This window comes from Cryptomeria japonica, chromosome 10, assembly GCF_030272615.1.
Source record: "Cryptomeria japonica chromosome 10, Sugi_1.0, whole genome shotgun sequence".
Taxonomy (NCBI): Eukaryota; Viridiplantae; Streptophyta; class Pinopsida; order Cupressales; family Cupressaceae; genus Cryptomeria; species Cryptomeria japonica.
Window position 1 is genome coordinate 763,817,067 of NC_081414.1, and position 14,650 is coordinate 763,831,716.

Here is a 14,650-nt window from a genome sequence, read left to right on the forward strand (position 1 = left end):
AGAGCCTCGGTATCAATTAAGGAAACAATAGGCTCAACCTCCTAGGAAGATTGTCTGACTTTTAGAAGCACACTGGTCAGTTGCTCACATTTTTGCTTCCATTCATTTTTCTCATCTCTTTCTTGATCAAACCTACGCACATGAGAATTGAAAGCAGTTGAGAGTCTAACTTGACACTCTTATGTGTCCCCACACCAAGTTCTATAGTCTGCATAGTATAATCTTCAAGTTGGATATTGTCCTTATTTTTATCTAAAGATGGCACCATGCCCTCAGCATATTTTATTTTTGTAGCAGGATCAACCAACACTCGAGAAATAGTCTTTGACTTTTTAGTCCCTTTTTCCTTGGAGGGAACTAACTGCTCAAAATCAAAGCCATCTGGTGAAATCACTTGTTTCTTCATTTTAGGTGCCACAACATCTATCCATGGTGGAAGATCTGCTTTAGTGGTTGGAGTTGTGGCCTTCTTCTGAGTAGTCACCAACATCTAAGACACGTTCTAACTTGATGACGTAGAAGCAGAAGATCGAATTACCTGCACTACAATTGTGGTAACTGATGGTAAATATGATGAAGCAACAATAGTCATTATTGGTGCCTCCCCTGAAACAACTATGGTTACAACCATTGATGGTGTTTCAGTAGTAACAACAGTACTTACAATAGGTGGACCTTCAGCCATGATAGTTGTAGAAGGTAGGGCAACTAACTACTACTCTACAACTATTTGCTCCAAAGATTAAGTAAAATCCAAAATTGAAGATTCAATAATGGATGTAGGAACATCATCAAAACTTGGGAGGCTGGACAATGTAACATATTCCTGATTGTCCTTCCCTTGTGGTAATTCTATATTCAACCCCTCATCATCATATCCTTCTACCTCTTGATCTAAATCTGATTCAATAGAATGAATAGCAACTTGTGTCGGGGTTGATACCCATGAAGCAATGGAGGTAGTACTTTCTTCTTGTTGAGTCAACTCTTCTAATTCTTTCATTTTCTCTTCATGAGGAATCTCTCCTTCTTCTTGTTCTTTTTCTAGTTCATTCACAACTAGTTGTTCAGAATCCTTAGATGTTTCTTGTGAAGCTGATGAAGGTTCACCTTTCTTTGAAGCTTTGATCGTGAATTTGAACTTTTGCCCTTTTCCCTTAGATTTTGGTGAAGGGATTGTTGGGGGTACCTCCACATCTTCTTTGTTCTTGGTCCTTAATTCATATGTTTTACCAACTAGACCATCAGTATCATCATCATCACTAGAACTAGAAGGAAACTGCTTCATTCTAATCCCCCTTTTTCAACAACCATGCATTAGTATTGGCCAAAATAGGAGCAATTCTTTGGGTAATAGACTTACTTTCCTTCTTGGACCATTGGATGAGTGGCAAGGGAGAATCAATAATATTTCATTCAAAGTAGACCAGGTCTACTATGTCATTAGTATCTTCCATTATGTCTAGGATCTTAGCCAAATTAAGGTTCTCAATCTGTTCTAAAGTGAGACGACTGAAATCCATCCTTCTCACATCTTCCTCATCTTCACAATCTGCCTAGACATCTTCAAGCCAATATATATGTGTATAGCTCATTTTGATTTTGTTCTGCATCCCACAAAAAATCAAAATTATCATGGGCTTTGAAACTCCTCATAGTGACCCATTGCATTTCATGCTCCATATTTTTGGCCTTTGGGTTAGTTAGCACTGAATATCGACCAATGGATTCTAGAAATTTGAGGCTAGTTTTATGATCCTGTTACTGTCTCTCATGCACATGAATCAATTGTTGACATAATTCCATGAGGAAAATTTTATCCGAAGGATGCCTTGGTAGCATGAATGGTTCACCTTCAAAAATATCCTATGTAGATATATGTAAAAGTGGGAAATTGAAGGAATACACAACCAAAGAAAGAAAATTTGTTGTATGCTTCTTGTGAAAGTAATTTCTTCTCTAACCCTTTATCAAACTTACATTTTGTTATTGGACTTTTTCCCATGAAAGAATTTTTAATAAAAGAATATATAAATCAAAGCAATTAAAAAATATTATTATAATGAAAGGGTGTGATTTTTGGTAAACACCCTTGTGAAATTATATAAACCTATGAATTAATAGAGAAGGTGGATATGGGGAGAAGAAGAGAAGAGAAGGATAAATTAAAGGAAGCACAAGAGAGGGGATAATTAAGGCCTGGTGGGTGGGCAGTGGGCATTGGAGAAGGGGCATACAGTGTGTGTCCAACTCGAAGTACAACGTACATCTGGGAGCATCCTGGCTATGGTTGTGTTTATTTCATGTCATGAAGGCATGTGGGGTTCTATGTAAGAACCATGTCCTCCTGGAGTGCTCCCTTGCCTGGAAACCCTATACCTATAACTAATCCTCTGCGTGCAGGAAAGCAACCTCTTTGTGATTTACAGATATGTATTAATCAATCCCATATAGTCATTGCCCTAATATTTCATTGCTAGAAATTATTATCTCAATGTTTTATTATTGATTATTGATGTACATACCTTTCTTTTAAATTATTTACCTTAAGTAAAAGGTTAATTACATTAGGTTTAACTTAATATTTGATTTATTTAATCCACTACAAATACTTAATTAATCATAGGGGAGAAGTACCATTACATTTTGGTATCAAAGCCTCAACTATCTTTACTCTACTACTTATTACTTTTGGGTTACTATTATTTTATATATAAAATTTTACCAACCCAAATTAGAACCCTAATCTGTTGCATAAAGATTTCTATTTGATATTATAATTTAAATAAAATTATTTCATGAAAGATTTAAAGCTAAAGACTCAAAATTCCACTTGAGGACAAATTTTCTTTTTGAAACCATAAAAAGAAGAAAAAAAATAAAATGAAATAAAATTTTAAAAAAATAAATAAATATTTAAAAACTTATCACATTTGGAATCATCTAGTGAAAATTTTGAAAATGTAGGTATAGAGGTTGCAGTAAATCTGCACATTATATGCGTTGGTGAATGCCCTTGCAATTTACTTACGAACACAATGAGGAAAAAAAAAAGTTTTTCATAAGTTATATTTCGTTGTACCTCATGCTTGAAAGTTATTTCATATAATTTGCAAATAACAACAAATATTCTCTACCGATAAAATTTACTACATGTTGTATTAATTTCCATAGGAATTTCATCAAAATTCATTTTGGGCACATCCTCCAATCATAGCATGCCTTGTGACTACATTCTTTTGAGGCATTATACATTGTATTATACATGCTTCCATATTTTATAATCATGTCCATTACCCATTTCTGCACACCATGTTGTCATAAGAAAAATAACGGTGTTGCATTCTTAAAGTTTGACAAAAGGTATCGTCCTCTATCGATCCCCAAAACAAAGCTCTAAAATTTATAATTTAAATTTATTTCGTGTTCTTAAGGTCTAGTTTGCATTTCAAGAATTTTATAATTGAACAGGAATCAAGACTTTGAAATATCAGCTCAAGAACAAGAAATTGTGACTACATACAGAACGTAAGTCCTTAGTGTATTTGATAGTATAGATCTGGTTCTTCGTATTCAATGGATTTAGTGAATGAGCGAATCGCTAGAGATTTTAATCTTGAAAATGAATGAGATAAATTCTCATCAAATTTAAAAAAACATAATTTACCCTCGTATTTATAACAACAAGAATGATATGGTTTCACTTACACCAGTAAATTCATCTCAATATTCATATAACATAGTTGTTAGCATACAAATTCACAAGAAAGTATTAAAAGAACAATATAAGATAGGAATATATTGAAACCAAATCTCAAATCGAACTAAAATTTTAATTTAACAAATCGCAAAAAAAACTTCAAAATAGCTGAACATTTCTTACCCCATGCCTAAAAACAAACTTCAACTTCCAATTAGTATTCTCATTTAAAAGGCTGCAATTTTTTCCATCTCAAAAATTTAGTAGCTCTAAAACCCTGTATTCTTTGTAGATTATTGACAATGGGTGTTGCTCTTGTTATTACGAAGTGCAATAGGGAATTAATTGTTGGATACAACCATAGTTGCCAGGTTTGATTAGGTTGGGGCATGAATCATTATACATAGATTATTTGAAAACCAATTCTAGATAAAAAAAAATTCTTGTGCAATGTCAGTGGCAAATATCAATTTCAATGTGTTTGATGTGACATTCGCCCTCAACCATAACCACATAGTCATTTTCACATACAATTTCCATTTTGGTGAGATGATAACTTTTTGAGGCGATCTATTAAACGATTCAAGTACCTTGTTTCTATTTTTTTTGCTTGCCAAGGTTAAAATAAATCTATCATCTAGTTTCAAGGGGTTATTCCCTAAATCTCACTAGAAATGTTCTTTAATGCATATGCACTTCTATTGGAATAAACTTGAAGGATTTATATTTTGTAGTCAAGGATATAAGTCATACTCAAAGTAATCAATGAGTTATTTGTATCCAACACAGTTTATCTATATTGGGATCTTATTAGCTATAAAATTAAAAAGGATTATAAAAACTAAAACCTTGAGTTTTTGTATCTAGGAAGTTGACAAGTTTTTTTAAAGGGTATTTATAATCCATACATTGTTAGAAAAATAAAAATAAAAATAAAATATCGCATCTAGATTTACTTAAGTTTGACCTAGGTTGCATTATGGACCCATAACCCATAGGTCCTAAGATCATTTTTAAAATTGGTAAAATACTTTAGCTACTAGAATATGCTAGTTAAATAATACAATGGCTAAAAAGTTTCAGAACTAAAATGTTCTTATTACACTTAGACATGGGGACATGTACAATTTTTACAGGGGGGGAAACCACCTCTAAAATAATATATATGGGATAGATTTATCAAATATATTTAGAACTTCATTTAATGATATGTATTTTGAAGATTTTATAGTAGCAACAATATTAAGCAATAATAATGGATAGGTTAGCTACATATATTAGATGCATTGTATTCAACATAAATGTTGTTTTAGGTTGGTGTTAATAATTTCACTTAATAATAGAAATGTGTTTAATCGAGGGTTCGTATGATCTCAAGTGGGTACACAAACCTCCAAATATATATTACATTATATTTTTGAACATATGGCTAGGTAAATTTAAAATCCTTATCCTCCACTATTTTGTCTTATATCTCATGTAATCCATGTTATATATAATCTAATAGTTTCCAATTCTATTTCATGGAAAGTTTTCCTACATAATTATAATTGTGAGTGGACCATTACTACTTGATCAAATGATCATTTTTATTAAATAATTATTCATTTTTTATAAAGGAAACACTAGACCAAATTTTAATGAAGTTCTCAATGTACGCTAATAGTTACCTTTGTTCTATTAGTGTTGAGATGCCTAGCAATATTACCATGTTTTATTTCATTATACCTTGTTATTGGACTTGATCAACCCAATAACCTTGTACATGTGCTTTATTTTATAGTAAAAGAGGATGCTCATGTAGTCCGGAATGCATGAATATCATCTTGGCATGTGTGTTGAATATAAAGATTACACTTCTATAAATTATGAGTGGCCATATGTAGGACATCCATGATGAGTGTTGTGTGACCACGTGATAATAAGTTTATAAAAAGAAGAGGAGTTGAATAAATGAGTAAAGTGGTAAAGTTAAAAATATAGGAGATGAAAATGTATAAATTATGATTGACTCTTCAACAAAAACAAAAAAAAACTCATGATATGTTTCATAAGACATGTATGAAAATTTGTCATAATTATAATTAGAAATATGATTATTGAACTTCTAAATTTCATTGAATCAAAAGATATAGATGGAGTAAAATAGAACATGTAATTATAATGGAGTATACAAATATTCAATATTAGTAATTTTATTTATTAATCACGCTTTATTTTGAGTTGTGATGCAGATGCATCTACTACTATTGAGGACAATGGCTAAATTGTAGGGGGAGAAATGTTATAGGACTTTTTCCCGTGAAAGAATTTTTAATAAAAGAATATATAAATCAAAGAAATTAAAAAATATTATTATAATGAAAGGGTGTGATTTTTGGTAAACACCCTTGTGAAATTATATAAACCTGTGAATTAATAGAGAAGGTGGATATGGGGAGAAGAAGAGAAGAGAAGGATAAATTAAAGGAAGCATAAGAGAGGGGATAGTTAAGGTCTGGTGGGTGGACAGTGGGCATTAGAGAAGGGGCATCTAGTGTGTGTCCAACTCGGAGTACAGCGTATATCCGGGAGTGTCTTGGTCGGGGCTGTGTTTATTTCATGTCGTGAAGGCATGTGGGGTTCTGTGTAAGAACCGTGTCCTCCTGGAGTGCTCCCTTGCCTGGAAACCCTATACCTATAAATAATCCTCTACGTGCAGGAAAGCAACCTCTTTGTGATTTATAGATATGTATTAATCAATCCCATATAGTCATCGCCCTAATATTTCATTGCTGGAAATTATTATCTCAATGTTTTATTATTGATTATTGATGTACATACCTTTCTTTTAAATTATTTACCTTAAGTAAAAGGTTAATTACATTAGGTTTAACTTAATATTTGATTTATTTAATCCACTGCAAATACTTAATTAATCATAGGGGAAAAGTACCATTACACATTTCCAAACAACAAATAAGGCAACATTAACCCTTCTGATGTGACTTCTATGATTATTAATTGTAAGATGATAATAGTAATCCCATACTAGCACCAGTCTTCTATCAACCTTGGTAGACAAACCTGGATATTGCCTCATGGAGGCAACTGCATACACAAGATATGAGGTCATATAGAATTTCAGTGTTTTTTTTTACCTCCTTTAGCTATGCACATAATGCATCACTAATTTTCTCTCCCTACTCAATTTTGGTAGTCCCTTTTCTGATTATGCTCATATAATAATAGATCCAATTTTGTAAATAATGAGAATTTCTTAGACCTTTTACTCAGGAAAGCATAGTAACCATATCATTGTATTCTTCATTAAAATCACTTATGTGAAAGTATTTTGTCCATCTTGAAGTAGTGGAAATCCTGGCTGAAGATAAGAAAACTGTATTAATCTCTTCTTACATTTTTCCTCATTCTTCTCATAATACTCTTGAGCACTATCCTAGGTTACATCTACTACCTCTTCTACTGGAGAACCCTTGAACACACTGTTAAAGAAAACATTGTCTAATGTCATAACAACATTGTTATTTGTATCCTTTATTTGTCTTGTATTAGGATCAAAATGATCTACCACTGTGAGTACAAAGTTAAGATCATGAGTTGCTATCGGGAAGGAAGCATACTTATGCAACTCCGAATTGATCAAGTGCATCATATGAGATGGATCCTTTTTAACTTGATCAAGAAATTATTGCATTTCGACATGGCCAATCTTAGTGTCTCTGATTTCCTTCACATTTGATTCAACTAAGCTTTCTGAAAAAATATTCAAGTATTTATCATACTTGTACTTCATTTTCTTCACAAGAGGCTTTCTTGGTGAAGAATTTGACTTTCCTTGAGCAGGCTTATACATTTCCAAAGTACGGCATTCAATACTAATCATTAGTATTTTGAAGTATGATCAGCATCAAAAGGGCAAATTTCACCAATTGGAATGAGAATCCAAAGTCAAAAAGGACTTGGAAAAAAATTGGAAAAAAACTTGCAGGTCGTACTTTAAAGTCTAATCTGCAAGTTAAAAGACTAATACTTGCACATCGGACTTTAAAATCCAATATACAAGAGAAAAGAGTCACAAGTTGCATATAAAACTTTAAAGTCCGATTAGAAAATGGGAAAAATAATTTTGCAGGTCCAACTTTAAAGTCCGATCTACAAGGTAAAAATATCAGCAAAGCAGTTGCATGTTGGACTTTAAAGTTCGATGTGCAGCTAGGGAAGAACTTGAATCTACACGTCATGTGACTTGCACATCAGACTTTAAAGTCTGATGTGCAATTAAGGGAAGAGAGATCTGATTGACATGTCATACTTTAAAGTCTGACCTGTCAGTCGAGGAAAAAAAATAGGATTGACAAGTTGGACTTTAAAGTCCAACATGTCGATCAAGGGAAAAGCTCAACTTCTTCACATCGGACTTTAAAGTCCGATGTGAAGCCATAGGTAGAACATCTCTCGCATGTCGGATTTTAAAATCCGACATGTGGGAGGATATCAATTGGGGAAAAAAACTTCTAGGGTATTTGGACTTTAAAATCTAACATACCCAAGAACAAAACTAAACAATCAAGAAAAATGAAAAAACCCTACATAAGAAATAAAACACAAACCCTAGAAAAACACAAAAAGAATCAAGATATGCCTCAAAATAGTGACCAGATGGAGAAAATTGGTTTAGAATCACCTTAAGCATGCTTACATGGGAGAAAAATCCACAAAACAATGAGCTTGGAGGGATAGTAGAGCGAAAGCCAACTTGAAACAAATAAAATGACTGAAAAACCTAATTAATAACCTTAACAAAAGGTTATTAATGATGGTAATAAATACAGAGCGTGTCATGTAGGTCATACTTTAAATTTCAATCTGCACATTAGAAACCCCTACAGGTCGGACTTTTAAACTTCACCCAATTAACATGTCGGACTTTAAAGTCCGACCTGCAGTTAAAGAAAAAGGCTAACTCCCCTGCAGGTTGGACTTTAAAGTCCAACTTGCTGATTTTTTAAAAACTACAAATCATGCACATTGAACTTTAAAGTCCGTTGTGCAGCTGACTAAAAATAAAAACCCTATAGGTCGGACTTTAAGATAAAACTTCAAAAAACAACTAACTTAAAAATGAGGAAAAAAAATGCCAAAAGGAAAATTTTGACTAACCAACGGAGTCAATTAGCCTTTCTCGAAGGACGTGAGGTACGAAATGGACTAGTTTCGTAGGGCTGCCTCACAATTTTGACCATGGTGAAATCAATGACAACAAACTCTAATCCTAACTCTAACTATAATTAAACCCTTACCATAATCAAATCTTGATCGTAATTGAACCCTAACTCTAATTAACTATAACCTTAACCCTTAACCCTAATCCCTCTAATTGAATGCCGACTAACTCTATCCATAGAAATATGTTCTACCTACAACTTGAACCTTAATCTAACCCTAACCCTAATATGAACCTTAACTATAATGTAATTGAATCATAACTCTAATTGAACTCTAATACTAATTTTAACTATAATTAAAACCTTACTATAATCAAATTCATAACCTTGACAATATCCCTAATCTATATCTAATCAAATCCTAACCCTAATTGAAACTTTATGATAACATAATCGTAACCCTAATTAAACCTTATCCATAGCCTAAAATTCAATCTTTATTATATAATTCTAACCCTCCCACCATGCTTTATCCTTAAACACTATGAAAAAGAAAGTCATTGAAGTTCCCTAAGACATTCTAGATCTAATGAATGCTACCAAGAAGATGCATTAGCTGGATGTTGATATTACTAAGAATTTAAAGAATCTAGGTTGATTTTCTATTTCTTTTATTATGTATGTGTTGGTTGTTTGCTATCTTTTTGTTGTCTAGGTGGGTTGGGTGGTCTTTTATGTTTTTATTTGTTGTCTCTTAGTCCTGTGGGGTTTTATCTGTTGGATCTATTTGTTATGGGCGTTAATTGATATATCTTTTGTAATTTTGATGTAAAGGGTTTCGGGTCCCTTCAAAACCCATTTTTCTGTAATCAAAAACACTAAATATAACTATAAGTAAACCCTGAATTTATTGTAATATTAACTATGTTCTTGATTGAATTATATCCCTAACCCTAACACCAATTCCAATTGAACCCCAACCCTTACCCCAAGCATTATCTTGCAATAGTAAGCCTAATTGTAGTGTGTAACCTTAAACCTAAACATAATCTTACCATAATTGAAACCTAGCTATAACCTAACCCTAAACTTAACTCTAACCCTATAATTAAACCCTAACTACAACTTGAACCCTAATTTAACCATAATTAAACCATATCCCTAAACTTAACCCTACCCTTAATTGATTTCTACTCCTAATTGAACCCTAGCCCTAAACTTAAGTATAAGCCTAATTGAACTCTAATCCTAACCCTAATCTAGTATAAACCCTAATCCTAATTGAATTCTAATACTAATTTAACCCAAACCTTAATGTAATTGAATCATAACCCTAATTGAACTCTAGCCCTAACTATACTTGAACCCTTATGATAACCTAACCCTAAAATTAATTCTAACCATAATTAAGCATTATCTTGAACATTGACCCTAACCCTATAGCAACCTTAGCCCTAAACCCAACCTAACCTTGACACTATCCCTAGTCTAAACCTAATTGAACCCAAACTGCAATTAAATATTTATGCTAACATAACCGATAACCCTAATTAAACCTTAACTCTAACCTTAAAACCAAGTTTTTTATATAACCCTGACATTAACACCATTCTTTATCCTTAAACCCTAACACTTTTTGAGTCTAACACTAACTCTAACCATAATTAAACTCTAATTTAATTTTTACATTAAACCTAAGATTAATTGAACCCTATCCCTAATCCTAACACTAATTTTGTTATAACCTCAACCCTTACCCTAAGAATTATCCTAGAGTAATAATCCTAATTGCAGCCTAACCTTAATCCTGAACCTAATCTTTTTATAATTAAAACCAAACCATAATATAGCCCTAAACTTAACCCTAACCCTATAATTAAACCCTGCCTCCAAATTGAACCCCAAAGAAGCCATACTTAAATCCTAACCATAGTCAGACCCTGATTGTACCTAACCCTAACCATAATCAAAGCCTTACCCTAACCCTAACTATAATCAAACCCTAATGCTAACCATAATCAAAACCTAGAATTAAACCCTGCCTCCATCTTGAACCCTAATCTAACCATTTTAATCAAACCCTAACCATAATTGAACCCTATTTGAATCCCAAACCTAACCCTATGTTAACCCTAACCCTAATTGTGCTTGAACCATAACACCCCTAACTATAATTTATCCCTATCCATTAATTAGACAATTATGGTTGACATAGAGTTACGATTTAATTATATTATTATTATTATTTGAATGGTGAAAAGAGGACAGTGGCATGGACACTGCAACACTACAACTCTTCAAAATCCACAACAATAGCCCAACATGATGAACCCCGGTTATAATACTATACTATTCTTTAATATAAAATAATATTGTTATCTTAATCTAACATAGTTAATACAATCGTAATATTCTTAAATAAGTCTTCAAACATGTAGTGTCACAGTTAAAACATTTTGTCGGTAAGCCACCAAGGTTCAAACCCTTGCTAGGCCACTGTGCTCGCAGGCCTTGTGTCTTCATTGGGACGTTGTGCTCGCGTGTTTGTGGTCAAAAGTGTTCCACGTGGAACCGAAGGGCTTGTCAAAATAATATTACTTCTTTAATATCTTTGATGTTGTGTTACAGTTGTTACTGGCTTATATATTTTAAATTTTATAATATATAAATTACATCGAGATATATTATTCTCAAGATGCCTGTTTTTTAATATATTTTTATCCAAAATTCTAATATACACCTCAAAAAGAATATCCATGTATACAATTTATATATTAAATATATAATCTAGTGTACCCACATTAATCATCATGTTAAAAAGATAACGCAAGCTTATGACAACTAAAAGGGCTTGGATTGTGTGTTGTTTCCATGTCGACTTTTTGGGGCATTACAAAAGTGTTGAAGCTTTAATAATCATACCGTTGCCCATAATCACCGTGACCCTGTACCTTAAGCCTTGAAAGATTCCCTTTTATAAAAAAAAAAACACAGCAAACTATTGGACGTTTGCTGGTCTATTAATAAAACCGGGCATTACTGTCACTGTTGATGTGGTTCCATATCAAAGAATCTAGCTGTCAACATCAGGTGTCCATCTACAGTCTTCACCCCTAATAAATGCTCTGACTTTGCAAATTGAAGATTCAATCTTCCTCTATCCCATGTCGTGAGGCATGATGATGACATGCAACGTGGGACGCATAGTTTAGTATGCGTAATTGAAGTTTGTAATACTTCAAATTTAAGGGACGGGATTTACCCCTGCAAGAGTGACCCTGAATTTCTCTCTATTTCCAAGAATTCCAGCACAATACCAGAAAAGTAAATCATTATTCAAAGCTAATATACACTTTTCTCTTTCACCTGTCTCGGGAAGACGCGAAACTCCCATGTCATGTTTCTCAATAAACTCATATATTATATTTCACGTTCCATGTGCAGCTTAAAATACTCAAGACGAAGAAAATATAAAAGAGAAGCGTGATGAATCTCCACCGGCTAAAGGGAAGCCGTAGCAATAGGAGGAGGAAGAGGAGATGAAAGCAAGCAAGCGTATACATGTTTTAAAAAGCCCAAGCCCATAGTCCAATGTTCAATGTAACGGACTTACAATTATTTCTTACTTTGATCTTTTCTGGGAAGATTCATGGAGGACATCAGAAAACCCTACCCATGGTTATTTCTCACCTCAATATCTAGAACGAGGCTCTTATTTCTATTCATAGTCCTTGTTTTCTTAATGGCCTTAATCTATGTATCAGAAGTCAGACAAATAGTTAAAAATCCATCTGGTTTTAACAGCATATTGCAGTATAATTCTAATGGAAATAGTCTCAATTCATCCTCTCGGCCATTTCTTCTAAGAACAGATGATAATACTTATGTGGGTTCTCAAGGCAGCCAGATCTTCATCAACTGTAACTGCACACGTCAAATTAGGAACTGCACAAAGGATTTTAAGGAGAATGCAACTGCAGCCATTGGAATAGATAAGAGAAATGACTCAAAGCTTGACTATGAGTTCAGTATTTTGTTTGGAATCCTAACAAGGGCAGATCTATATGAGAGAAGACATTTTCTTCGTATGGTTTATGGAATCCAATCCACAGCCCATGCAAAAGTGGACGTGAGATTTGTGTTCTGCAATCTGACCAAGGATGATCAGAGAATCCTTGTGTCTCTGGAGATCATGACCTACAATGATATCATTATATTGAACTGTGAAGAAAACATGGACGAAGGTAAGACGTATACTTATTTCTCTAGTCTTGCAAATATGGGATTGCGTTATGATTATGTTATGAAGGTAGATGATGATGTTTATTTTAGGATTGATCAGTTGGGTGAATCATTAAAACCTTTGCCAAGGAATGACACTTACTATGGCTTTGTTGTAACTTGCTACGAAAATGATCCTTTTGGAAAGCATATGTCTGGTATGGGATATGCCCTTTCATGGGATCTGGTGAAGTGGATTGAGGGGTCTCCTGTGGCTAAGAATAATACAGTGGGGCCAGAGGATATGATGGTGGGACGTTGGTTGAATGAAGGGAAGAAGGCTAAGAATAGGTTTAGCAACAAGCCTGCCATGTATGACTTTCCTCTCACTAATGGCGGGTGTTCTCATGAATTGATTCCTGATACCGTTGCTGTACACAGGCTCAAGAACAGGGAGACGTGGTTTACTGTTCTCAACTACTTCAATGTTACATCTGCCCTCAAGAAATCCAAGTTATATCATCTATAATAGGTTGAGAAGGATCTCTATTTGGGGCTCAAATCTTTCATTTATCCAAATTTTACTTTGAGTCAATGGTCGCTTTGTTCATTTGGAGAGATTATACAGTTCGAATCTAATTGCTATTATTATTGTTTTGAGATGATGTATTGGGATATCAGTCTATGATTCAACATCAAAGTAGTGAGAAGGCCATGCCACTTGACATGGTGCCAGAAATAACTTAAAAACTAACATTTAATTTTTCTATAATCTTGTTTTCCAATATCTTGTTGTTAAAGAAGAGGATGCTTGGAATGGGGGAATATTAAGTTGGGAGAATCTTGGGTGGGAGCTTTTAATTTTAGAAAATTGATTTATTTCTATAGTTCGTATAGAAACCAAAAAAAATTGTGTTTAGTATTTAATTTTTATTTATTTTAATATTTTAATTTGGAATGGGGGAATATTAAGTTGGAAGAATATTGGGTGGGAGCTTTTAATTTTAGAAAATCGATTTATTTGTATAGTTCATATAGAAACCAAAAAAAAATGTGTTTAGTATTTTATTTTTATTTATTTTAATATTTTAATTAAGAAGAGGTGATTTTGATCATTTTAATTATTTGGAGATTTTGTTATTCTTAAATTTATATTTTTGTATTTTTATATCAGAACAACACCACTTTTTCACTTAGACATCTTTTTTTTTCACTCTTGATCTATTTTATTATCCTAGATGCTATAGGAACATTGTATTTATGTTCTTTCATATGGTCATGCATATTTATATCATTACATTCAAAATAAATTTTCTAATCTAAAATCCTACTCTTTTCTATCAGAAAAACTTGATTCCCCTTGTGTAATGAAGTCATTTGTACAAGAAAAGGATATAATAGGAAATAAATGCAATAACTTGCTAATAACAAACAACTTTAAATGACAATTTCCAAAGTAAGCCACTTCAAGGGGTAACCTTTAAAAGTCTTCAATGGGAATACAAATCACAATATAATGATAATAAATTAATCATAACCTCTTAATTTTTCTTAGCTATGA

At 33.0% G+C, this 14,650-nt stretch overlaps 1 protein-coding gene across 1 annotated transcript; it reads left to right on the forward strand.

Moving 5' to 3' along the window:
* Positions 1 to 12,494: 12,494 nt before the first annotated feature.
* On the forward strand, positions 12,495 to 13,744 carry LOC131027039 (beta-1,3-galactosyltransferase pvg3-like). The gene has a single exon (XM_057957034.2). The coding sequence runs from the start codon at positions 12,518 to 12,520 to the stop codon at positions 13,616 to 13,618; it is 1,101 nt and encodes a 366-aa protein (XP_057813017.2). The 5' UTR covers positions 12,495 to 12,517; the 3' UTR covers positions 13,619 to 13,744.
* The last annotated feature ends 906 nt before the right edge of the window (positions 13,745 to 14,650 follow it).